At 42.3% G+C, this 26,139-nt stretch overlaps 1 protein-coding gene across 1 annotated transcript in view; it reads right to left on the minus strand.

Moving 5' to 3' along the window:
- LOC139137698 (GMP synthase [glutamine-hydrolyzing]-like) overlaps nt 1-24,748 on the minus strand; it is a 33,083-nt gene extending 8,335 nt beyond the window's left edge. Inside the window, 12 exon segments of the mRNA XM_070705927.1 lie at nt 817-932; nt 2,105-2,323; nt 2,745-2,906; nt 2,909-2,956; nt 6,064-6,229; nt 7,189-7,382; nt 8,856-8,959; nt 14,891-14,988; nt 20,414-20,528; nt 20,716-20,807; nt 21,477-21,583; nt 24,697-24,748. Of these exon segments, the coding sequence (XP_070562028.1) occupies nt 817-932; nt 2,105-2,323; nt 2,745-2,906; nt 2,909-2,956; nt 6,064-6,229; nt 7,189-7,382; nt 8,856-8,959; nt 14,891-14,988; nt 20,414-20,528; nt 20,716-20,807; nt 21,477-21,583; nt 24,697-24,733 (1,458 nt within the window). The 5' untranslated portion in view covers nt 24,734-24,748.
- Nucleotides 24,749-26,139: the final 1,391 nt, after the last annotated feature.

Consider the following 26,139-nt stretch of genomic DNA (forward strand, 5'->3'; position numbering starts at 1 on the left):
ACTTGGTACAAGGACATCAACCTATGTCATACACATGCACATTGACTTGTTTTGTGATACGATCCAATATGGCCGCCGTGTGGCCATTTTATTACGTTTTTTCATGTCCAGAACCATAACTCAGACATGTATCAAGCAAATTTATTCAAAGTTGGTACAAGGAGATTGACCAATGTCATACATATGCATGTTAATTGTTTTGTGATACGATCCAATATGGCTGCTGTGCGGCCATTTTGTTATGATTTTTTCATGTACAAAGCCATAATCAGGCACATATTTCAACCAATTTTAATCAAAGTTGGTACAAGGACATTGACCTATGTCATACATATGCACATTGATTTGTTTTGTGATTCGATCCAATATGGCCACCATGTGGCCATTTTATTACGATTTTTTCATGTCCTGAACTACAACTCAGACATGTATAAGCGAATTTATTCAAAAGTATTTTTATCACAGACCTAATGAAGAGGACTCTATCCTCTCTGAGGACCTGTAATCAAGCACCCATTAACAAGTGGGGACTGTGTCATCAACGATGACTTGTTTTGCTAAGATTTGGGAAGATCGGTGAATGATATTGGAACACAAGTAATATTTTTGCTGTCCTCAGATGGGATTGCCTCAATAGGATTGCAGCTGTAAAAATAAATCACAGAAAAGACAGAATTACATAACATTGGGAATATTTCTTGACTTCTAAATATGAATGCATATGAATGCATGCCTTTAGTCAGACACTGTTCATTCATTATGAATTTTTTTGCATCATGAACAGTAATGACATCTGCCAAATTCTTGTTTACTTACTTTATTTTCAGCATTGTAGAAGTCTACGATGAGTTTGATCAAGTGACAAGTTTCATTAAAATCACTATTCAAATAAGGTTCTTCAGCACAAATCACACGAATTGCAAGACCAGGACCTGATTAGCAATAAAAAAATACATGAAAGAACAGATTCTATACATAAAATGTTACAGTATTATTATTATCTTGTGAAGGTCAAAGGTCTGTCTCATATCACCTGTAACTCAGGTCAAAGGTCAGTCTTATGTCACATGTAACTCAGGCTGAAATTACATATTCACTTCTGTATCCTTCTCTAAAACCATGTATCCTACCCTTTATGCATGGCTTTATCCTTGGCTATCTATGAATTGTCTGTTTATGCTGTATCAAAGAACATTGCTTTTTATTGTGTAATAATTTAATTAACTTGTTTTTCTGAATCACCATAGCACGTTTCCCTTGTCCTTGATTACAGCAGACAATTACAACATTTCTGGAGGAGTGTTGTGAGGCTGTATGGTGTAATCATTGCATGACAACATATTATATCATACCAGTATATTGATGGCGCAAATGCAGCAATCTGATTGGTTGAGACGTGAAATGATCCGTGGCATATTCTCGAAATATAATGGAGTGGCACACGTGCAAACTCTTGGCAAGTGCAAAAATCCTTTTTAGACATTCCATGCCAGAATTTAAATATACTATTATGATATAAAAGCAATAAAGCGCCTTCAGTGACGGTATACCACTCGATTTTGACCAGTTCACGACATATAGGCACTCGCTATTGCTCGTGCATATATATCATGAACTCGTCAAAATTTTGTGTTATACCATCACTGAGGGCACTTTATTGCTTAATTAAATTCATGCTGCTGCTTGCAATGTTCAATATCAGCAATACATTATTGATAATACTTACCAGGAAATGGATGTCTGTGTATTATATCAGCAATACATTATTGATAACACTTACCAGGAAATGGATGTCTGTGTATTATATCAGCAATACATTATTGATAATACTTACCAGGAAATGGATGTCTGTGTATTATATCAGCAATACATTATTGATAACACTTACCAGGAAATGGATGTCTGTGTATTATATCAGCAATACATTATTGATAACACTTACCAGGAAATGGATGTCTGTGTATTATATCAGCAATACATTATTGATAATACTTACCAGGAAATGGATGTCTGTGTATTATATCAGCAATACATTATTGATAATACTTACCAGGAAATGGATGTCTGTGTATTATATCAGCAATACATTATTGATAATACTTACCAGGAAATGGATGTCTGTATACAATATCAGAAGGAAGACCCAGATCTTCTCCAAGGACTCTCACTTCATCTTTATGAAAGTCTTTCAGTGGTTCAACAACTCTACCTTGCCGACGTAACTGTCTAACCAACTCAGTATCATTGTGGTGTGTCTTGATGGCGTCTGCTTTACCGCTGGCTAACTCAGAGGCACTTTCAATCAGATCTGGTCTAAGAGTACCTAAAACACAAACAAACAAAATGTTTAACCTTTGACCTAAAAGTTGATTGCATACAAAGACCAGAGCTACAGGTGTCCTACACATAAACAGAAATGTTTTTTTTTTCTGTCAGTGAAGAAGGTATAATATCAATAGAAATCATACACCCTTTCACTACCATGGTTTGGTCTGAACTCATTGTTTTCAGTGGTGATTGTGGACCTGTTTACAGGGACGTAGGGGTGAACAGGTTAAACCGACTCAAAATGTATTAATTGTATCCAAAGTCAATATTTGGTGTACATGTATGGACGAACATGTGCACTGTAAATTTTGATATTCAGATCATGCAATACACAAACATGGCTGGAAGATGGTTGTAACTATACTGTAATCTTTTAGACAGGAAACACTGAAATTATATGTGAATGCGACCTTCACCTTGGGCAAGAATGACATCATCTGGTTTCAAGTTCAGTTCAGAGCAAACATCATCAGCAATTTTCATAAAAGTATCTCCAATGATTTTTCTTTTATCTTCGGGGTATGCAGTGGCATTCAGCGTCTTGGTGACTCGTTTCCGTGCCGATGGATTATTTTTATCACTGGTATCGTTGTCGTTGCATTGTAAAATGTATGCCCTCCATATACAACTGTAATAGGTACATATAATGTATGGTATCAGAATCGATATGCATAAATAACATTGTTGTTGCATTGTAAAATGCATAACTGCCATACACAATTGTAAATACATATATTACAATATACAGAATCAGAACCAACCTTCATAAACAACATTCTTGATGGCAATCATACAAACAAGTCATTGACAATGACATAGTCCCCACTTGTAATAGGAGTATTAGTCTTGAGGGGGCAGGGAAATGAGGTCATTAAGAAGTATCACTAAAGTGTATATGTTCAGATCTATGGACACATAGGTCTATGTCATTGTTCCCAATTTGAAAGAAGAGGCATGTCTAAGTTATGGTTCTAAATCGGGAAAAAAGATCAAAGCTCTAGCTGTATTGGCCTGCCAAGAAATACATATGTGCATAATAAATGAGGTACAAGATGTGACATCTTAAGGTCTATTATCCTATCAAAATTGAAGCGTAAGAACTTGTGGTTACTGAGTTATGCATATATATGCATATTAAAGGTCAAAGGTCATCAAGGTCACGTGACATTTTTGAAAAAAAAACATTGTATTGCTAATTAATCCATATATGCCAAAATTCAGACCTCTAGCTCTATTGGCTTGCCCACAATTATATATGGGCATAATTAACGAGGTAAAGCATGTGTTGTCATAAGGTCTCCCATCCTACTAATATAAAGGACATAGCACTTGTGGTTACTTATTTATTGACATAATCGTGTATTTTAGGTAAAAGGCTATCGAGGTCACATGACATTTTGTCAAAAAATTTCTATCCTATAGTCTATCCCTATATACTAAAAATCATACATTTACCTCTATTGGCTTGCTCAAAATTAGATATGCACATAATTAATGAGGTACAATATGTGGCGTCATAAGGTGTCCCATCATACCAAATATGAAGGGTGTAGCACTTGTGGTTCCTGAGTTATGGACAAATATGTATATTTGGGGTCAAAGGTCACCGAGGTCACGTGACATTTTGTCAAAAAAATTGTATTGCTAAGTTATCCCTACATACCAAAAATCAGACCTCTAGCTCTATTGGCTCGCTCAAAATTAGATATGCCCATAATTAATGGGTAAATATGTGGTGTCATAAGGTGTCCCATCATACCAAATATGAAGGGTGTAGCATTAGTGATTACTGAGTTATGGACAAATATGTATATTTGAGGTTAAAGGTCACCAAGGTCACGTGACATTTTGTCAAAAAAATTGTATTGCTAAGTTATCCATATATACCAAAAATCAGACCTCTAGATCTATTGGCTCGCTCAAAATTAGATATGCACATAATTAATGAGGTATAATATGTGGCGTCATAGGGTGTCCCATCATACCATATATGAAAGGTTTACCACTTGTGGTTACTGAGTTATGGACAAATATGTATGTTCGAGGTCAAAGGTCATGACATTTTGTCAAAGTGTCTGAGATATCTGCGTGAACAGATGGACTCACGTGGATGGACTCATGGACTTACATGACCCAATCTCTGAGCCCCCTGGACTTTATCTGTGGGGACTAAAAACTGTGTCAGTGCATCCTTTTTGCAATATGAATACGATGAGAAACTAAATTTTTATTTTCTTGGCCTTATACATGGGAGTCCAGTGTTCTCCCTGAACAAGGTAACAGGGGCGTGGCGCCCTCTTGTAAATTCCGAGCGCCCCCTAGCCAGAATGAAAAGATTTATTTTTTTTGAAAAATAAAACAATAAAATGTACGGGAAAAAAAAGTTGACAGTGATTTACAAGCAAAATGCAAGTGTGATCGTCGATCCTGCAGGCTGCAAACGTAATTCTCATCGATCTTGCAAATCTCGCGAGTTTGTGATGTCATCCGAGATCATAAGCCCATGTGCAACTCATATCGATGGCAGCCATGTTTGCATGGCTCAGGCCGTAACGTATCGTTAGCCACGGTCCCTCCATAGGGACTGTGCATTAGGTAACCGACTTTATAGCTGAGTAAACATGCCAAGGAGCTTGAGCCGAACCAAGGACAGCAGAGTACACTGAAGATTTTATAGGAGGTTAGAATTTCGCTTGTGTATTCCTTCCCAAAGCAAAACGACCTTTTTTAGGCTCCGCCGGAGGATGAGAACACGTGAGTGCTATGGTGCACGGTGATAATTTTGACATCGATGAATAAATGTATGTCTGTCGCTAAGCTTATGTTTTCGTTTTCAAAAAATGTAATCTTCATTGAAATCACTGAACTGGAATAAAAGTTGTGGAACACCGTCTCAGATTTCTTTTCCTTTGAGTTTTTTATACGAAAAAAATCTGAAAAAAATACTCCCCAAGTGCCACCAAATAACACCATTTTAATCTCTGTTTTTCAAAAGCTACGCGGTCGCTTGTGGTGCTTTGCACCACGTCTTCGCCCTCTTGTAAAAAAATCCTGGGGAGAACACTGAGTCTATGTACTGCCTTATACATGGGAGTCTATGGACTGCCTTATACATGGGAGTCTATGGACTTCCTTAAACATGGGAGTCTATGGACTGCCTTATACATGGGAGTCTATGGACTGCCTTATACATGGGAGTCTATGGTCTGCCTTATACATGGGAGTCTATGGTCTGCCTTATACATGGGAGTCTATGGAGGTGAAAACTAAAAGTCCTCTACCACGGCCAAATTTGATCGCATTGTGAAACAATCCACGTGCATCTGTATGAGGTATGGTACTATCCTTGTACCAAGTTTGAACGAAATCGCTTCAGGCGTCTCTGAGATATCTGCGTGAACGGACGGACGCACGCACGGACGGACGGACGGACGGACATGACCAAACCTATAAGTCCCCCTGGACGGTGTCCTGGGGACTAAAAATCACATACATCTGCAAGAATGAACCTGACAAACCTTATCTACAGATATTACTAACATCATTCTCTATTATTTCAATATTATCACTGAGATAAAGTTTGCCTGAGAGCTGATATCCTAACTCAAACTTTTACAATATTCTTTGGGCCTACCATGCAGACTCATTTTAAAACAAAATTTTCACAGCCAACAACTCTTCAAGATGTTTAACTACTAGTTGAAATTTCAAATCCACAAAATTATTTCCTCTTACCTTTCAGTTTTAGTCCCAAACTGTTCAAAGACTCCACGACATCTTGGCTTTCATTCTTTCTCATAAAACCATTGTCTATGTGTACGGCTATGACCTGTTCATCTGCTAGGGCTTTGTGTAAGAGAGCGGCACACACCGTGGAGTCCACACCACCACTGACCAGGGCCTTTTACAGAACAAAAAGAACAAAGAAATGCCCATTGAACTTGAGCATAAACAATATTCCCTAGACCTGACAAATCCTACATCCAAAATCAGCAATTTTACAAATCACCATGATCCTAGGGGGTTCAGGTGTTTCATACAGTAAGAAAGCCCCCCAAAATATATGATTATTGTCATATAATAACTGAGCCTGTTGTTCTTCAGATGTACCATGGAAATTCTGCAAGTAGATCTAATACCAGACACATGAACTACATATGATCTTTGCAAAGTTTGTGTACTAGATATCAAGACAGTTGCGTGTCATCAGGAAAGGTTTTCTAAAAAGAACTACAGCAATCATATTTCAAGGATAGCAGAAATGTCAACAGCTTCATGTAAAGGAACACTGCTTTGGATCATAATAATTCTGTTTACAAAGCTTGTAGACTGCTACATAATGCATGTAAGTCAAATCCACACTATGGTATTCTCCATTTCAGAAACACAGTATAACTTTATGTATACCTCCTGTACAACTAACTGGTCCATTTTTGGTCAATGGCGTTTTCCTTGCCTGAATCCTTGTACCATGTAGAACATGCCTAAGGACTTCATGATTCGGACTCGGACACTTTTACAATTCTTTTCTGATATATCACTTGTAAGGGTTCATTTTAAAGCTCTTGTTAAGAAACCTTTGTAGTGGCTTGGTTTTTTTTTTTAATTCAAAAATTTTATTTTTCTCCAGAGAGTTAACACAGGGATAGCCGCCATTTTGAATTTTAAATATTGGTAAATCTCTTTCTAGTACCAAAATTCGCAACGGTGATCCCCGATTTTTATTCTTGATTTTGAAAGATTCCTTAAGGAAAGTTTGTGCAAAATTGAAGTCTTTCATTTTCTAGGTGTATACTTCCTTAAATATTAATGTATTTTATTCAAAGAAGGAAAGTATCATTTTAAAATGATTTAACCTACCAAAGCTTTATGGGAGCCAACGACTTTTTTGATTTCTTCAATACAGCTTTGTTGTCGACTTTGTATCGTATATGTTCCACTACACTTTGCTATATCATAGAGGAAATTCTTCAACATCTGTTGGCCGTTCTCGGTCAGATCAACTTCTGGGTGGAACTGAACACCATAGAGTCGTTTCTTTTCATTAGCAATGCCTAAAAGTGAAAAATAGTGTTGATTCTTCACGATCTGTCTAAACCAAGATAAACTAGAAAGCATTTGCAAGCAAAAGCGAAGTTCCAGAGACCAGAGCAGCGGAAGAAACAGAGAAATGTGTGACAAAGATAGGTGCAGAATGAAAGAGTGCTTTGGATTTTAATATTCAAGCACGTACCTACAGGGCTGCTAGCAGTAAACACAATGATATACAACTAAAAAAAAGCAAGGCAGTCCACAGATTACAAATGCCTACATGTACGGTAAAAACGAAACAGATACATACGGGGGCGACAACGCACGGAAATGTATATCAGACGACATTCTCGCGAGCCAGAGCAATAATTTTCGCTCCGCTGATCTACGCAAAAATCAATCGCTTGACGGGTAGCGCTGAGTTGTTGCCGTAAAGAGGTGCGTGGTTTACGACGATGATCAGACGAGAGGAAACATCGGACCTAGGCCGTTGAAATTGAAAACCGAGGCCACATGCATTTTCATTTGATTAAAAGCACAGACTAAAACAATTTTCATTGCAATGTCGCTGTTTTCACGAGATACTGACCGTTTGATCATGGAAAGTTGAGCTGCTTTAACGTGCAGCCAACGCATGGCGGCGCCGGTGCGGTGACGGCTGTGTGTTACCGGCCTGTGTGTTAACGGCCTCGCAGACTGATATAGGAAAAACCGGGAAAAAACCGCTGGTGGCTCCTCAGAAATACGGCGGGCAGTTTCTCCGCCAAAACAGCCGATTTGAATCCAAATTTTGCATTGACCTTCGTTTTCGAGCACACCCACCTCGCCTAGGTACACGATGTACCCAGCCGCCCTTGTAAATTTAGGGAAAGCTTAATTTTCTCTGTCTATGCGAGCGAAGCCATCTTATGTGCCGCCATTGTTACATTCGGGCGAAACAGTATAGCGCCACGTACGGCGAGTATTTAGAGAAAATAAAATCAAAAAGCAACAAAAAACAAGCGAAAAAAGCTAGAATTATTAATAGCTGAACGCAATATGATAGTCGAGCAATGCAGAATAAAAAATAAATTAATAAACACACAAGAAATGCCCGTAAAACCCGTCCGAGTTGAGCGATGACATCATAGGCGTGTCGCAATGCATTCTGGGTAATTAAGGTAAAATTTGTGTATAGCATGTTCTATGATAGTAATACCGGAAATAGAGAAAGAAAGAAAGAAAGCAAGCAAGAAAGAAAGAAGAAGAAAGTGAGCAAAAACTAACAGTTCCAGAGCTGGTCTCTGGAACTAATTATTGGGATTCACACTGGACAGAGGGTTGAAACTGAACGATCATCAAATCTCTTCTTTGGTAAGGATTACATTAGCTTTGGGCACATCCTTGTCATATTTTACAAGTGTAAACAAAACCACAGTCTAAAATGAATCCAATTGTTAGTGGAAACCGTTTCCTGATTGGAAGACATTAGTGTAAAGACCTTCAATATAACTAACCTGCAATGAGGTCACCCGACTTGGCAATGACTTTGAAATCCTCAGCAACTTTATCCAGGCTGTCACCATGTGTCAATAAAACTGCTTCTTTGTCAGAAAGAGCTCTGAAATGTTAGAAATCACGATGGCATCTTTGCTGATCACTGACATCTACATCATACATGAAATGATTACCCTTTTCCTGCCGAGCGCCCCTGTCCGTTATCCTGCCGAGTCGGTCAAAACCGGCCCCCTTTTCCGTGTCTACAGAAGATAGGCTCTCCTGCACGCTTTCCTGCCAGGCATTTGGCGGGAAAATACCGCATTTTCGGGGTACGATTACCGACCATATACGTGTTAGACTTCAAAATTTTTGCATGCCCGTATAGAGGGGCAACCGCTGATGAGGTTGTGTCCAGAAAATGACGAGGTCACGGGCGTTGTTTGCCCCGGGGGACGTGCACTTTTATGCCCTTTTCTAGCTTACTTTCGCGGAAGTAAAGCTCGTTCGCCGGCACGCACGGCCACACCGGGGAAACGTCACCTCTCTCGTGGTTAGTAGAAGACCCAGGGTTAGTGCTATGGGTGCGGGAGCACCCTCAAACCTGTCCTGTTTCCCCTGGGTTGTGTCACTTGGCCACGTACCTTGAACGACTTGGAAGAGTCGCACATTGCAGTCTGCTTTTGACGTAGTGTCAACGACATAGTTCCGCCATTGAAGGAAGGCGTGTACGTAGTTTGGCCAGTTCAGTGAACACTTAGCTCGTTAGTGTTACCGTTTCCTAACACGTTAGTTGTGCAGTTGTTACTAAGGTGCAGTTTTGTACCACCTTAGCTCTGGACAGTGCAACTGCTCTATGCACTAACCCCAACGACAGATGGTTGGTACAACGTCTACGTCGCACGAGCACAGCCTCCGTTGGGCTGTGCCCCTCCCACGTGATACAACGCACGTTCATCCATTACTATAGCGTCCTTACGGATCTGCCAAAAACGAAAGTGGGGGTAAAAACAAAACAAACGAAAATATGCGATCCATAGATAGTATTTTATTCGGGAATAATTTACATTATGCCGAACAATAAATCTCGGAGTCTGTCTCGACGTCCGAGTGCATGGTCCGTGTTTCAAAAATTACAATCGGGGTGGCAGATCCGTGTTTCAAAATTATAATAGGGGGAATTGTACAAAATAATCCGTCTAAACAAACAAAACAAAACGAAAATATGCGATCCATAGATAGTATTTTATTCGGGAATAATTTACATTATGCCGAATAATAATCTCAGAGTCTGTCTCGACGTCCGAGTGCATGGTCCGTGTTACAAAGATTACAATCGGGGATTGTACAAAATAATCCGTGTTTCAATTTACAATCAGCGGGATCGTAAAGCACAAACAAACGGCACAACCGTGCTCAAAATGTGATCATGGTCCGTGTTCAGAATACAGTCAAGCCACTGTTAGGCGAAGCTGTCCCCTGTCCGTTATTTACGTCGGGTTCTCTGCTGATGGATGTCGTCGGGGCTGTGTGAGTAGAGGTCTGCACGCCAATGCTCCTCTTACCTCGTAGCATCATGCGATGATGAAAAGCCGCAAAACACTCGCCCTCGTGAAGATGAACCCCGCACAGACTACATCCTTTGGACGTCTCAGACAGTCGTCCGCTCGCAGTGGTCTTACCCTCTCTGCTACATACTTTACAGCATTTCTGCCGCCCCTCCAAACGGCTGACAACGTGCATCGGCTGATTTTGTGGATTGATGTACGAGGCAAGAGAAACAGTGGCCTCGACCTCTCTCACACTGGGCTGCGATCGCCCACAATAACCGCCAATGAGTTGTTTCCCGACACGCAGATGAAACATCTTATGGGTCAGCTTACTATCAGGGTGTACATGCTTGAAGCATATATATGCATTTACCAGGGCAACATCAATCAGGTAACATGCCAGATATGTCCACCATCTGTGGTTCTTGCGCCCAGTGTGAAAGTACTTGCGCTTCTGGTTGGCTCGGTCGACGCCTCCCATGTACCGGCGATAATTATACAGCGACAGAGGCACTTGTCGCCGCTCGTCTCCCTCCCCCACTGGCACGCACTCCAAGGGTGGATAGACCGTATTCAAGATCAGCACCTGAGCGTTACTATCCTGATAAGCAGTGATGTTAAGACGAGAGTCCGTTCTGGTCGTGGCTTTCATATCCCCAACAGACAGAGGAAGGCGCTTCCTCTTACCCGGCGGAATTAATTGAGGGGGCATGGTGCGACGATTACGGCGGTTGAAACTCCCGACCATGTAGATCCCGGTCTCCATCAGCTCTCTAGCAGTAACGACCGTGCTAAACAGGCTATCACAGAATAGGCTGTGATTATATCCACAGAATGGCTGGACCAGCTCCATCGTAATTCTTTTCACCACACCTCGCTCCTGCCGTCTCCCATCAGTCCGATCCCGATATTCACACCTAGGTACGGTGCAAAGTTAGCTATGTATGCAGTGGTGGAGTCGCACAGCTGCCATATCTTGAAACCGTCTCGATCAGGCTTATGCGGTAATCTCTGCTTAAATTTAGAACGGCCCTTAAATCGCACCATGCCCTCGTCGATGGAGATCTCTCTACCCATCTTATAATTATTTACGCACCGGTCAACTATGGGCTCCATCCATGGATTGATTTTATACAGGGGATCCTCCTGACACCGACGTCGGCGGCGTGCCTCATCAGGATCACGACGTGGATCGTTCTCTGGGTCTGCCAGATGAAAGTATCGCATAAGCTGCTGAAAGCGACTGCGGGTAATCACAGTAGAAATACCCTGGTTTCTCAGAAAGGGATCGCTAGACCAATAATCCTCCACTGATGATTTACGGTCGATACCCATACAGACTAAGACGCCAATGAACGCCTGCACCTCTCGGTAGTCAGCGTTACGCCAGTATTTATCTATTTTCCTAGCGATATGTCGCTGGTGGAATTTGGCGTATTTATTAGTCTCGTCCTTGGCCAATCTGATCAGTGTAGCTGGAATAAACTTAAAAAAGTAATCGAGCTCACGGGCGTGGCTGGGCAAGGTGAAAGTCGGTCCTCTCTCATGGTCAAAATCGGTCTCCTCAAATATATTAGCATCGGTAGTCTCCGACATACGCCAGACAGGAGGTGTGTCGTCCTCCGCCAACACAGCAGCAGCGTCATCATCGTCGTCAGAGCTTGCCTCACCTACTACTGCCTGTCATAAAAGTCATCGTCCTCTGCCGCATCCTCGTCAACCTCCAACCTCCGAGTCGGACTCAGCGGTGATATCACCGTCGTCTGGGCGTCTGGGCCTGAACTCGCCCGTAGCGGCATCAAGGATCATATCTGGCTCAAAATCAGTGGGCTATCCTGATAACGAACCCTCCGCACTATCTTTTTCGGCGGGGACATCGCAGCACACGAAACTATGGCAGGAGCGGGCTCGGCAGCCTCTGCTGATGACGAGGACTCAAGCTCTTTCGCACTGGGCACAGGAACCTCTCCTGACGCAGGATGAGGGCTCATAGTAGCAACAGGTGGTGTCTCTCCCGGAGCAGCCGGGGGAGAACCAATGGCATCAGCCGTCTCATTACTCACTGTCTCACTAGCAGCAGCAGACGTAGTCTGTGCAGGTGAAGTATCTCCCACAAGAGCAGATGTAGTCTCTGCAGGTGAAGTAGTCTCTCCCGGAGCAGCCGGGTGAGAACCACTGCAACCGGTGACCCGTCATCATCCTCATCGGCAGAACGATCGGTCTTACGTTTACGCTTACCACTGGGTTTTTCAGCCGGAGATGGCTTCGCCTTACGGGAGCGTTTCTTGCCCGACTTCTTAGAACGTTTACTAGGGACATCACAACGATCGCTACCACTAACCGCCCCGGAGACTCTGCATCTTTGAGCTTCAGTCGTCTGCTCGCCTTCAGAAAACTTTTGCGGTCCGTCAAGCTCATGTCTGGAACAGTGTCGACAGACTAGCAGGTCCCTCCCTTTTAAAGCCACAGGAAACAAAGCCCTGGACATGATTGGACGCAGGGGTGTTAATATATGCATCCACCTGTTATTATAATGGACCTACGGCAATCAGTCCACCAACCGGCGCTGACATTCCTACCCGTCATGTAAATTGCCTGTCCGCACCATTTGATATGCTAATAATACTCATTTGCGATGCAAATCAATCGAGCACTTAGCATAACATAGTCAATGTCATTAGCATCTCAACTTGACATTCCGTCCAGCTGGGTACGTGGCATGCGCACCTGCCACCCAAGGACGTTGCCCCAAGCCCATGTTTAGTACGGGTGGGAAACCCGTATCTTTAACCTCATGTCCCTTCTAAGTACGCCTGCGCAGGGCGTATTGTCATCCAAGTCGGTGACAAGCCAACCCGACAGATTGCCCATTAAGCAGTAATGGACTGGCCGTCTCGTTCTTGTACGGCAACGAACAGTGCTTCAGCGGCTTGTTTAGGTCATAACCGTCGCCTGCCGAGCGGCTTACCCACTAAGGCGGTCAAAGATGAAGGATGCCAAAATTGTCAACGGCTGTCTCGGCCTCGTCCGTTGGGCAAACATGGCTCCTTCAAATAACGTGGCCAGCACGTCTACGTCATCAGCGGTGATGACGACCCGTCATTGACGCCCGAGTGCGTAAAACTCGGAATATACCGACAGGTACCTCTACCTGAGTCGGTCATACTACGGTATAAACCAAACACAGGTCTGCCAACTCCCGTTAGACTCGGCCGTTAGCCGAACTTCACAGGGACAACATAGGCGTAACAAGTCGGTGAACAACGGTTCACGCACCTAACCGCAGCCGCCAAGTCGGTGAACAATGGTATCAAATTTTGAGGCCATGTTCCTGAATGGCAAGGCTGAGGCGGTGTGTTTCGTTGCACGGCTTGAACATCTAGAGCCAAGTGCAGCCGACAACGTCCGACATCTGAGTGGGTAGTCTTTTCGAGAAGGTAACAAGTCGGTTAAAAGCGGTGGTTACCCTTCACAAATGTCGCTCAAGTCCGTTCGGATCAGTTCCATGTCAGGGACTAATCAAGCCGAGTCCGTCAAATCCGTCCGCACTTCCCGTCAATCAGGACCAAGTCCGTGATTTTCGTCTCGCACCATTGGCAAAAAATTGCACCGCCAGCTGAGGCGGTCTTAGGCGGTTGCCTTCGAGAAAGCCGAGTCCGTCAATCCGTCCGCACTTCCCGTCAATCAGGACCAAGTCCGTGATTTTCGTCTCGCACCATTGGCAAAAAATTGCACCGCCAGCTGAGGCGGTCTTAGGCGGTTGCCTTACAGATTAGCGTTGCCGAGCGGTCAATTTCGGCCGCAATCTATGTAGTGCCTCAGAGCCAAGTTACCCCAAACTCCGCTAGAATACGTCAACGTGCTAACCTGCCAAGTACGCTACTCGTCCCCCCAAAAAAAACCAGTCCCCCACCGGGGTGGGGGACTGGCTGGGTAGCTTCCGCACCTTTCCTGTCGTTGGACTCTCTGTGAACCCATTTCGAGAGCAAACGCCGTTCCTCGCCCAAAACCTGTCCTCGAACGACCCCTAGCGTGAGCAAGGGTTTGCTACACGTAGTTCCGTCGACTAGGCAGGAAAGGGGGTACCAAAAAGTAGCCCGATTTCCACCGCCTTGGCAGGATAACGGCTGTGGCTGCTCAGATTCTAGCTACACCGAATTTCAAGCGGATTTTCACCGACTTGGCAGGAAAAGGGTTAATTAAACTGATATTTCTAATTTCTATTTGGAACTTTTTGTAGATTCTATAACAATTCATGTTGTACTTAGTATTCTTGGGTGAAAACTCTTGTCTAGGGGGCATCAGTTCAGACAATAGATAAATAACTACTTTTGCAAGACAGAATCTGTCATTCCTGAGAGTAGAAAAGCTGCGATGTTTCTGTCACACACCTCCCAGTGACAAGAATTTCACATACTGTCTACCTTGATCTCCTTTTAAAGGTATGATTATTAGCATCAGTTTGAGAAAACATCAAATTGAAAATGCAATGACAATCAACTCACTTGAATAATTTACAGCTTGTGTCCAGGGCAATTGTAAATTGTCCATCTTCTCGTGCCGGTTTCTTATTGACTGTGCCTTTAAATTCTTTATTCATCATCTGTATAGGAAACAGAACAGTGATTATGTAAACGGTACATCACCTGGCATAGCATATGCATTACATACATTTCAGTTTTCTTGTGGTAGAATGCACCTCGGATACTGTTACTATACTTTTCTATTCTGATCTACTACTTGTGGGGGCTCATTTTGAAGCTCTTGGTGTAAGAGAGAGTTTCACTATCTTAGTTTCGAAAATTGAAAATTTTGCTTTAGAGTTAGACACAGGGATGGCGGCCATTTTGAATTTCAAATATCATAGTATGTTAGGTTATTTTTTTTTCTAGTTTCAAAGTTTGCACTGTGACCACTGATTTTTATTATTGATTTGGTAAGAGAATGGTTGAAAATACGGATAGTTTTCAATCGGATTCGAACCCACAACATACGGCATCAGTCGCCTAGCTGAGAGGCCTGAGACAGAACCAGTCGGCTAAATCTCCACTCCCAAAAAAGAGTGGTTCAATAGCCGGCTAAGTTGTTACATTTTTCTGACTGAGACCTTTCAACACGTTGTAGAGTTCGTGAAGCACTCACGCACGCATGCTCACTATCATACATCGCACATACACACTTTATCGAAGCGAAGAAACGAATTTCATCGCTTTAACTGGGCGAACGATAACCTCGGGGACAATTCTGTCCACCAGCAGTGTTACCGACCCAGGATAGAAAATACGGATAGTTTTCAATCGGATTCGAACCCACAACATACGGCATCAGTCGCCTAGCTGAGAGGCCTGAGACAGAACCAGTCGGCTAAATCTCCACTCCCAAAAAAGAGTGGTTCAATAGCCGGCTAAGTTGTTACATTTTTCTGACTGAGACCTTTCAACACGTTGTAGAGTTCGTGAAGCACTCACGCACGCATGCTCACTATCATACATCGCACATACACACTTTATCGAAGCGAAGAAACGAATTTCATCGCTTTAACTGGGCGAACGATAACCTCGGGGACAATTCTGTCCACCAGCAGTGTTACCGACCCAGGATAGAAAATACGGATAGTTTTCAATCGGATTCGAACCCACAACATACGGCATCAGTCGCCTAGCTGAGAGGCCTGAGACAGAACCAGTCGGCTAAATCTCCACTCCCAAAAAGAGTGGTTCAATAGCCGGCTAAGTTGTTACATTTTTCTGACTGAGACCTTTCAACACGTTGTAGAGTTCGTGAAGCACTCACGCACGCATGCTCACTATCATACATCGCACATACACACTTTATCGAAGCGAAGAAACGAATTTCATCGCTTTAACTGGGCGAACGATAACCTCGGGGACAATTCTGTCCACCAGCAGTGTTACCGACCCAGGATAGAAAATACGGATAGTTTTCAATCGGATTCGAACCCACAACATACGGCATCAGTCGCCTAGCTGAGAGCCTGAGACAGAACCAGTCGGCTAAATCTCCACTCCCAAAAAGAGTGGTTCAATAGCCGGCTAAGTTGTTACATTTTTCTGACTGAGACCTTTCAACACGTTGTAGAGTTCGTGAAGCACTCACGCACGCATGCTCACTATCATACATCGCACATACACACTTTATCGAAGCGAAGAAACGAATTTCATCGCTTTAACTGGGCGAACGATAACCTCGGGGACAATTCTGTCCACCAGCAGTGTTACCGACCCAGGATAGAAAATACGGATAGTTTTCAATCGGATTCGAACCCACAACATACGGCATCAGTCGCCTAGCTGAGAGGCCTGAGACAGAACCAGTCGGCTAAATCTCCACTCCCAAAAAAGAGTGTGTTCAATAGCCGGCTAAGTTGTTACATTTTTCTGACTGAGACCTTTCAACACGTTGTAGAGTTCGTGAAGCACTCACGCACGCATGCTCACTATCATACATCGCACATACACACTTTATCGAAGCGAAGAAACGAATTTCATCGCTTTAACTGGGCGAACGATAACCTCGGGGACAATTCTGTCCACCAGCAGTGTTACCGACCCAGGATAGAAAATACGGATAGTTTTCAATCGGATTCGAACCCACAACATACGGTATCAGTCGCCTAGCTGAGAGGCCTGAGACAGAACAAGTCGGCTAAATCTCCACTCCCAAAAAAGAGTGGTTCAATAGCCGGCTAAGTTGTTACATTTTTCTGACTGAGACCTTTCAACACGTTGTAGAGTTCGTGAAGCACTCACGCACGCATGCTCACTATCATACATCGCACATACACACTTTATCGAAGCGAAGAAACGAATTTCATCGCTTTAACTGGGCGAACGATAACCTCGGGGACAATTCTGTCCACCAGCAGTGTTACCGACCCAGGATAGAAAATACGGATAGTTTTCAATCGGATTCGAACCCACAACATACGGCATCAGTCGCCTAGCTGAGAGGCCTGAGACAGAACCAGTCGGCTAAATCTCCACTCCCAAAAAAGAGTGGTTCAATAGCCGGCTAAGTTGTTACATTTTTCTGACTGAGACCTTTCAACACGTTGTAGAGTTCGTGAAGCACTCACGCACGCATGCTCACTATCATACATCGCACATACACACTTTATCGAAGCGAAGAAACGAATTTCATCGCTTTAACTGGGCGAACGATAACCTCGGGGACAATTCTGTCCACCAGCAGTGTTACCGACCCGAGGATAGAAAATACGGATAGTTTTCAATCGGATTCGAACCCACAACATACGGCATCAGTCGCCTAGCTGAGAGGCCTGAGACAGAACCAGTCGGCTAAATCTCCACTCCCAAAAAAGAGTGGTTCAATAGCCGGCTAAGTTGTTACATTTTTCTGACTGAGACCTTTCAACACGTTGTAGAGTTCGTGAAGCACTCACGCACGCATGCTCACTATCATACATCGCACATACACACTTATCGAAGCGAAGAAACGAATTTCATCGCTTTAACTGGGCGAACGATACCTCGGGGACAATTCTGTCCACCAGCAGTGTTACCGACCCAGGATAGAAAATACGGATAGTTTTCAATCGGATTCGAACCCACAACATACGGCATCAGTCGCCTAGCTGAGAGGCCTGAGACAGAACCAGTCGGCTAAATCTCCACTCCCAAAAAGAGTGGTTCAATAGCCGGCTAAGTTGTTACATTTTCTGACTGAGACCTTTCAACACGTTGTAGAGTTCGTGAAGCACTCACGCACGCATGCTCACTATCATACATCGCACATACACACTTTATCGAAGCGAAGAAACGAATTTCATCGCTTTAACTGGCGAACGATAACCTCGGGGACAATTCTGTCCACCAGCAGTGTTACCGACCCAGGATAGAAAATACGGATAGTTTTCAATCGGATTCGAACCCACAACATACGGCATCAGTCGCCTAGCTGAGAGGCCTGAGACAGAACCAGTCGGCTAAATCTCCACTCCCAAAAAGAGTGGTTCAATAGCCGGCTAAGTTGTTACATTTTTCTGACTGAGACCTTTCAACACGTTGTAGAGTTCGTGAAGCACTCACGCACGCATGCTCACTATCATACATCGCACATACACACTTTATCGAAGCGAAGAAACGAATTTCATCGCTTTAACTGGGCGAACGATAACCTCGGGGACAATTCTGTCCACCAGCAGTGTTACCAACCCAGGATAGAAAATACGGATAGTTTTCAATCGGATTCGAACCCACAACATACGGCATCAGTCGCCTAGCTGAGAGGCCTGAGACAGAACCAGTCGGCTAAATCTCCACTCCCAAAAAGAGTGGTTCAATAGCCGGCTAAGTTGTTACATTTTTCTGACTGAGACCTTTCAACACGTTGTAGAGTTCGTGAAGCACTCACGCACGCATGCTCACTATCATACATCGCACATACACACTTTATCGAAGCGAAGAAACGAATTTCATCGCTTTAACTGGGCGAACGATAACCTCGGGGACAATTCTGTCCACCAGCAGTGTTACCGACCCAGGATAGAAAATACGGATAGTTTTCAATCGGATTCGAACCCACAACATACGGCATCAGTCGCCTAGCTGAGAGGCCTGAGACAGAACCAGTCGGCTAAATCTCCACTCCCAAAAAGAGTGGTTCAATAGCCGGCTAAGTTGTTACATTTTTCTGACTGAGACCTTTCAACACGTTGTAGAGTTCGTGAAGCACTCACGCACGCATGCTCACTATCATACATCGCACATACACACTTTATCGAAGCGAAGAAACGAATTTCATCGCTTTAACTGGGCGAACGATAACCTCGGGGACAATTCTGTCCACCAGCAGTGTTACCACCCAGGATAGAAAATACGGATAGTTTTCAATCGGATTCGAACCCACAACATACGGCATCAGTCGCCTAGCTGAGAGGCCTGAGACAGAACCAGTCGGCTAAATCTCCACTCCCAAAAAAGAGTGGTTCAATAGCCGGCTAAGTTGTTACATTTTCTGACTGAGACCTTTCAACACGTTGTAGAGTTCGTGAAGCACTCACGCACGCATGCTCACTATCATACATCGCACATACACACTTTATCGAAGCGAAGAAACGAATTCATCGCTTTAACTGGGCGAACGATAACCTCGGGGACAATTCTGTCCACCAGCAGTGTTACCGACCAGGATAGAAAATACGGATAGTTTTCAATCGGATTCGAACCCACAACAAAGTTTCATTTAGGAAAGTTTGAGCAAAAGTTTGTCTTTCATTTCGAGGTGAATTCTACCTTAATAACACACTTCATTTGATAAAAGATTACTTCTCCTTGAACATCCTATTTCCATAAGCGGATGTCTGACTGTCCCTGTGAAAACAATGAAGGTGTAGCCAAGCTTGAACCTGTCCATCCCTAATTCTCTGTGAACAGGTCCACAATCACCACCAATAACAAAGGGTTTGAGCCAAACCATGGTGGTGAAAGGGGTAAAATATGAGTCAGTTCACCCTTTTACCAAATTCTTAAAATTTTTATCTGCTTTCAATACATCTTGGTGAATCTCATCAAACGTAACTTGTGATGATTGTTGTTTGCTGCTTCCTGATAAGTTGGAAGTTTCCAAACTGTAAAAGGTCAAATGACAAAAGTAAACCGTGTGCTACAATTTCCACGCTACAAAGTTTAAAATTTGATATTTCAAATTTGTTTATGGATTGGGATTATGATTTTTTGATATTTCACAGTAGTTTCATTGTTTTTCACTAATACAATTACAAATTCATCATGATCAGTTACCTTGCATAGTGTAGAACGCCCATATGAGAGACTAAACCACATCATTGAGGTCAAGACTAAAACACACTATTGGGGTCAAGACTAAAACACACTATTGGGGTCAAGACCTGTCTGCTTTGATCAGCTGTAATGCTGCTTGTAACCATAGTAGCACTTATTGCCAAGTTTATTGTGACAGAACTTTTAGTACGGTAAGTTGTCATAGACACTTTGGTCATGATCATGAAATCATGAAATGTACAGTACCTGCATGCCATAGCAAATGCCCAACACAGGCAATCCACAACGGAACAAGTCACTGTCATATCTTGGAGCATCTTCTGCGTACACACTCTTAGGACCACCTGATATGATTACAGCTCTACAAAAATAACAAAACAATTCTTTTTTATCTTAAGCTGTGGCTATATGGTAAATTATTACAATAGGAGTATTCACCAGTGTCATAGTTCCACTTTAATCAATCTGGACATTGAACAAACCTTTCAAAAAATGTTGAACTTTGAATGGGCAAACCAGATGATGAGTACAAAAGATTTATGACTTACTTGAATTTTCTTTGCTTGAGAAGAAATGCCGGTGTATCTAGGGGAAGGATTTCAGAATCTACGTAGAGTTCTCTGACTTTGCGGTCAATTACCTGTAAGAGCAATAGTTGTCATGACAACTTCAAAGCTTAAAAGAATCAGCTGGCACGATTTGTGAACAAATCCCAAGCAAGTGGAAGAGATTCTACAGTGTTAGTATGATACAATAGTTTTACAATGTACTTTAACAATAAGCCTCTCTTTAGGAAGACTATATCAATAAGGGTTTTGAACACTCCATTTTATACGAGCTGTTGGCTGTAGTATCATGAGCAGGTCAAATCTTACAAATGTGTCTCTGGAACAATTTATTGCTTAATGTAGCATGTGCTTAAGGGACCAATAGCTGGACTCTCAAATTTTTACTATTTTTTTCTGATCTACTTGTGGGGTCTAATTTTAAAGCTCTTGGAGTACGATCTATGTCTCTTAAAATTCAACGGTTATATTTTTCCCCCTAGAATTAACACAGGGATGGCAGCCATTTTGAATTTCAAATGTCGGTAAATGTTGGGCAATTTGTTTCTCTAGTACCAAGCTATGCACAGTGACCTCTGATTTTTATTCTTGATTTGGTAAGAGAATTTTATTTTATTTGAATATATAGAATGGTTGAAAGTTTTATTGAGGAAAGTTTGAGCAAAAGTTTGTCTTTCACTTTCAAGGCACATACTACCTTTAATAACAGGGTGTTTATCAAATTAATGTGTCAACTGATGTACCTTTCCATACTGAGCGCCAGCATCCAGTACCGCAATTTTATCTTCAGAGTTGGCAGTGTGTTCATCCAGTTTGTGTTCACCATTCATGGTCGCCATCACTCTTTTTTCTGTTCAATGTAATTCATTGACAAGTATCTTTGAGTAAAGTATGCTAATGTAATTCTGAGGTCAGCTAAGGTAAGAAAGTAAATACATCAGTGTTAAAACAGGAGCCTTAGCCAGCATGGGTTTATACTAGAACAATGAAGCGTTTAGATGACAGAAAATTGATTAGATCAGAGAAATGATTCAATATATTGAGATCATTAAAGAAAAGTGTGAATACTTCAAACTTTTGCTTTTAGAACTGCCTTATTAGAAAATTTGGTTTCCCCAGTGCTGAAAAAGCTGTTGTGTGCATAAAGATCACAAGCATAGCAGAGTACAGTATGTGTGCAATGTATCTGTCTTGTTAAAAATCCTTGCTCCAAGGTGCTGAATTTCCATGTCACAACAATCCCTAAATTTTGAATTCTGCTTTCTCCTTTTTCGATGAGAAACTACAGAGAAAACCACATTTGAACTCTAGAAATTCAAAAGTTGATATAATAGAACCCCTTTGCAGGTGAGTGTGCATTAAATTTGGATATAATTTACTCTATATACATACAATATACATAAAATATACATACAGTCATAGTCTATCAGTTTGCCCAGCATGTCATGTAATTTACCCAAATCTTGTACATATACCTTGGCCACGGGAGGGGTTATTGCTTAATTAATACTTTTGGTGGTTACTGCAGTGTTCCCCTTAAAATATATCTGCGCAGTGTGAAAAACTGTCGCTGAAATATAACCAGTTTTGCGAAAAATTTAACAATAATACACATGCTTAAATAATAAACAAAGACAAACTGTCATGCATTTAACTTTAAAACGTTTTCAACTCTTCTAATTTAGTGAAGATCTGGTTTGTTCAGGTGTCCATTCATATCAACCTTCTAAGAATGGATGCTTGTTGTTAAATTGAAGATTTCTTCACCTGATAGTTTCATTGGCTCTCCAGCTAGAGTCGAAAAGAATGTCTACATTTTCATTGCTATTTGAACAATTATGAGAGACTGATAACAGAAAGGATTCACCAAAACAGGGATTGTGGACATTCTTGATGCCTGCTATTGTATATATACTAGCAGAGACTGTAAATAACTAGCAGATACGTATGAAGTTACATCTCGAAATTTGTGGTGAAATGAAAGATTCCAGATATAATACGTGATAGTTTACATAAGATCTGATTGTTAATTGGATTAAAACATGTTTACGGAAGTTGTTTTGTTGTGGACCACTTTGCAAACAACCTTAATTTATTCAATGCTAGCCAGTACAAAGGAAGTACCAATCTTGTCCACTGCATCTTTTTGAGTTTTTTTGACAAACTGAGTTTTGTTGTTAGGTTTGTTCAATCCCTGGACAAATATACAAATATTCTAGACAAAGGCTAAGTGGAAACGATTCACAGTAAACCCCTTAACCCTTTCACCACCATGGTTTGGTCCAAACCCATTGTTATCAATGGTAAGTGTGGACCTGTTTACAGGGAACTGGGGGTGAACAGGTTAAAATATAGATTCATTGCATGGTTTTTAACATCAGTCAATCTGAATGAGTGAATATTAATGCATGTCTGGGCATAGACAGTCCCCCCATGGTCTGGGGTACACTGTCGCATGGAGGTAGTACCTCTCAATTGCAGTAGTTTGTCAGCCGGGATGGGTCTTGTGAGTACCTCCATGCCACACTATACAAATATTTCCACAAAATGTGTCCAGTAAGTTGTAGGTTGGCCCACCTAAAGACTGCCCAGCTCACAAGGCTGCAATTATTACAGCTACTGTGACTAATATGTGTCCTGGTGGGCAGATAAGTCTGCTCTCCAGTTTTTTGGATTCCTAACAGATTGGATCTAGGTCACTTGGACCTTGGAATCATTCCAAGCAGTGTGTTCTTCTATGAATGATTGCATTCATCATAATTGTGTGGTTTGTACCTCTTAAACTTTATGATAAAAATATGATTATGCCCATTTTGGACAGGATATACACATGCCAGTGGTGTATTTTTCTTCAGCATGCAAGCATCATGTACTGCATTTTTTGCGTTATCTAATACTTGAGCAGCGAGGTGTCTGGCACTACTATCCTTGAATTTTGATGCCCAAAACATAACAATTAGGGAAATTCCAACTGGAATAACTTTAAATGCAGACGATTTATAAACAGAGATTTTACCAGGGAATCCGCTCTATATTGCAATATATAAATGTGAACAACACAGTACTTAGTAACTTAGGAGCAGCTAGTTCTGCTGGTGTTCACAGTTCACAATGTTTGAGCTGACTGGCAACATTGAATGAATGGCTTCTGGTCACTTCCAAGCCTTGACCATTTCATCCTTCTACCGTAGTCACTTCATCCCTCTCAAACCTTTTCTTCAATATTGAGGAGACAAACTAGTGTCAGTGTCTCATAAGCAGTCGCCAGTTTTGCTAGATGCTCACTGTGCTTTGTAGGACTTCAATGGAAGCAAATCTACCCTTGTGGGTTTATAGTGGAAGCAAGTAACGGCAGGAAGGCACTGCATGACACCATCCAGCTTGGACATAAAGATGCATTGTAATTGTATAAGTGAAGTGTACAGAGCCAATTGTCACCACATACATATAGGTGCTAGACTGTGGTTCATGCATTCTGCGTATAAACGGCTGAATGTTATTTTCAAGCAATTTCTTCAAAGAAACATAATTTCTCTCAGTAAAGTTGCACTATATTTAAAGTGGTGCCATGTAACAAGCAAAGTGTAACAAGGTCTAAGTGTAACCAGGGTTGAGTAGACCACAACCAGCAACAAGACGGTGTGAATTACTTGGGTCAAAATAGACAGAAATTGAAGCAACCTGCTCCAGAATGAATTCAATATAATGCCAATAAAACATAAAAGTCAACTAGAGAACGTCCATGACATATGTACATGTGAAATATAGCTTCAAATCACAGGATCCAACTGACTTTGGTCTGATGGGTGTGGGATTCAAAGAGGAATACTTGAAACTGACAGCAACATGACCCTCCCATCCATGGTCTACTATAGTATGCTTCAGCGCTTTGAAAATGACTATGTAATTTGACGCTGTTAATCCTCATTGAAAAGTAGGCACTCACAAATGAGGTCAACCAACCAGGGCCAAGTATCACGATCACACTCTCGCCCACCATCACCGGTCCATACGATCGTCGAAGATGCAGGTTGGACTTTGATTACTGTGAATGGGTTTTGTAAAAGTTTACCGTGCCAACAGGCATGGCATGACACTGACGACCAGCCTTTGATCATGTGGTCACATCTACTCTACTGTACTTCCGGTTCCATGGTGCTTTGAGTCATGGCACGCGGCGCAACGTGTTCTAACGTCCATTCATGCTGCAATAATTGTAGCCCACGGCTTTTTTCATCGTAGTGGCTATGTAGCGTGAAGGCGCAAGGCCGTGGGCTGTACACAATGTTGAAGCTTCTATCCATGACAATTCACTGCTTGAAAGAACCGCCACAAACATGACCAATGTCATGGCAAGCGTACGATACTATGACCAGTTTTATCACCGTGTTGGTCACATGAAGAAAATCAGTCGTACTTGTATTGTTCACGTGCCATGGTTTCACAAGTTGCACGGAATTCGGGAGTTGGGAAAGGGCGGGAAAGTACCACACTGTCTACAGTCGGTGTCGAGTTTGTGATATGTATCACATTGGGCATAGAAAATTTGAGACAATGAAGCCAGCCGCGGCCGCATTCAATATCACACGTATTTCCCGCTTAAAGCACATTAAACGGGGTCTTCATCAGATTAAAACTACTTTGATATCATATAAAGACGAAATAACACCTATACTACCCTTCAAAAACTACCTTACCAATCTCACGGTACGGGTGTCAAACATATGTCGCTCAGTAATGGCGCCCGGCTACCAGCTCACACAGCGCATGTATTCAAGAGCGAACTTTGACCTTACGACATTGAATCGTGACCTGAGGTCACCTTCGGTGATGTAATTTCACCGGTAAGGGGTGGACCATTTGATATCCTGGGGGGGGGGGGGCTTGGAAGATGGTGGAGAGCCATTATTTTTTTTCCCACGTGCTTCACCATGAATTATTTTTTTCTACAGGGCATATGCTGGCAACTTTTTTTTTCACTTTTTTCATCGAGATATACATTTTTTTTTACCAAATTTCGGTGCAATGTTTGTTTGCTTGGTTTTTCACACCCAGAAACAAGATGCTGTTCTATCGCACACAGACTATATTCAAGAAACTAAATAAGATATGTAAATACATGTACATTTTGGATTCACTTTACGAAAACATATTTGTAAAATCATGTACATTTATGGCATTTACTTGTCAGTGTTGTCCTTACATTGAAAGTAGCCGGTAATTTAAGAAAGTAGCGGGTGGACTGCGAGGGAGCGAAGCGACTAAGCGGCGAGTGAGCGTAGCGAACGAGGGGGGGGGGGCGGAGAGCGCGAGAGGGGGGTGTCCCCCCTCTCGCAAGGCGAAAAATGAAATTTTGGAGTGGAAATGGTTTTCTCTGGTGGCATCTGAGGTGACATTTACAGACTG

Source organism: Ptychodera flava, chromosome 7 (assembly GCF_041260155.1).
Source record: "Ptychodera flava strain L36383 chromosome 7, AS_Pfla_20210202, whole genome shotgun sequence".
Lineage (NCBI taxonomy): Eukaryota > Metazoa > Hemichordata > Enteropneusta > Ptychoderidae > Ptychodera > Ptychodera flava.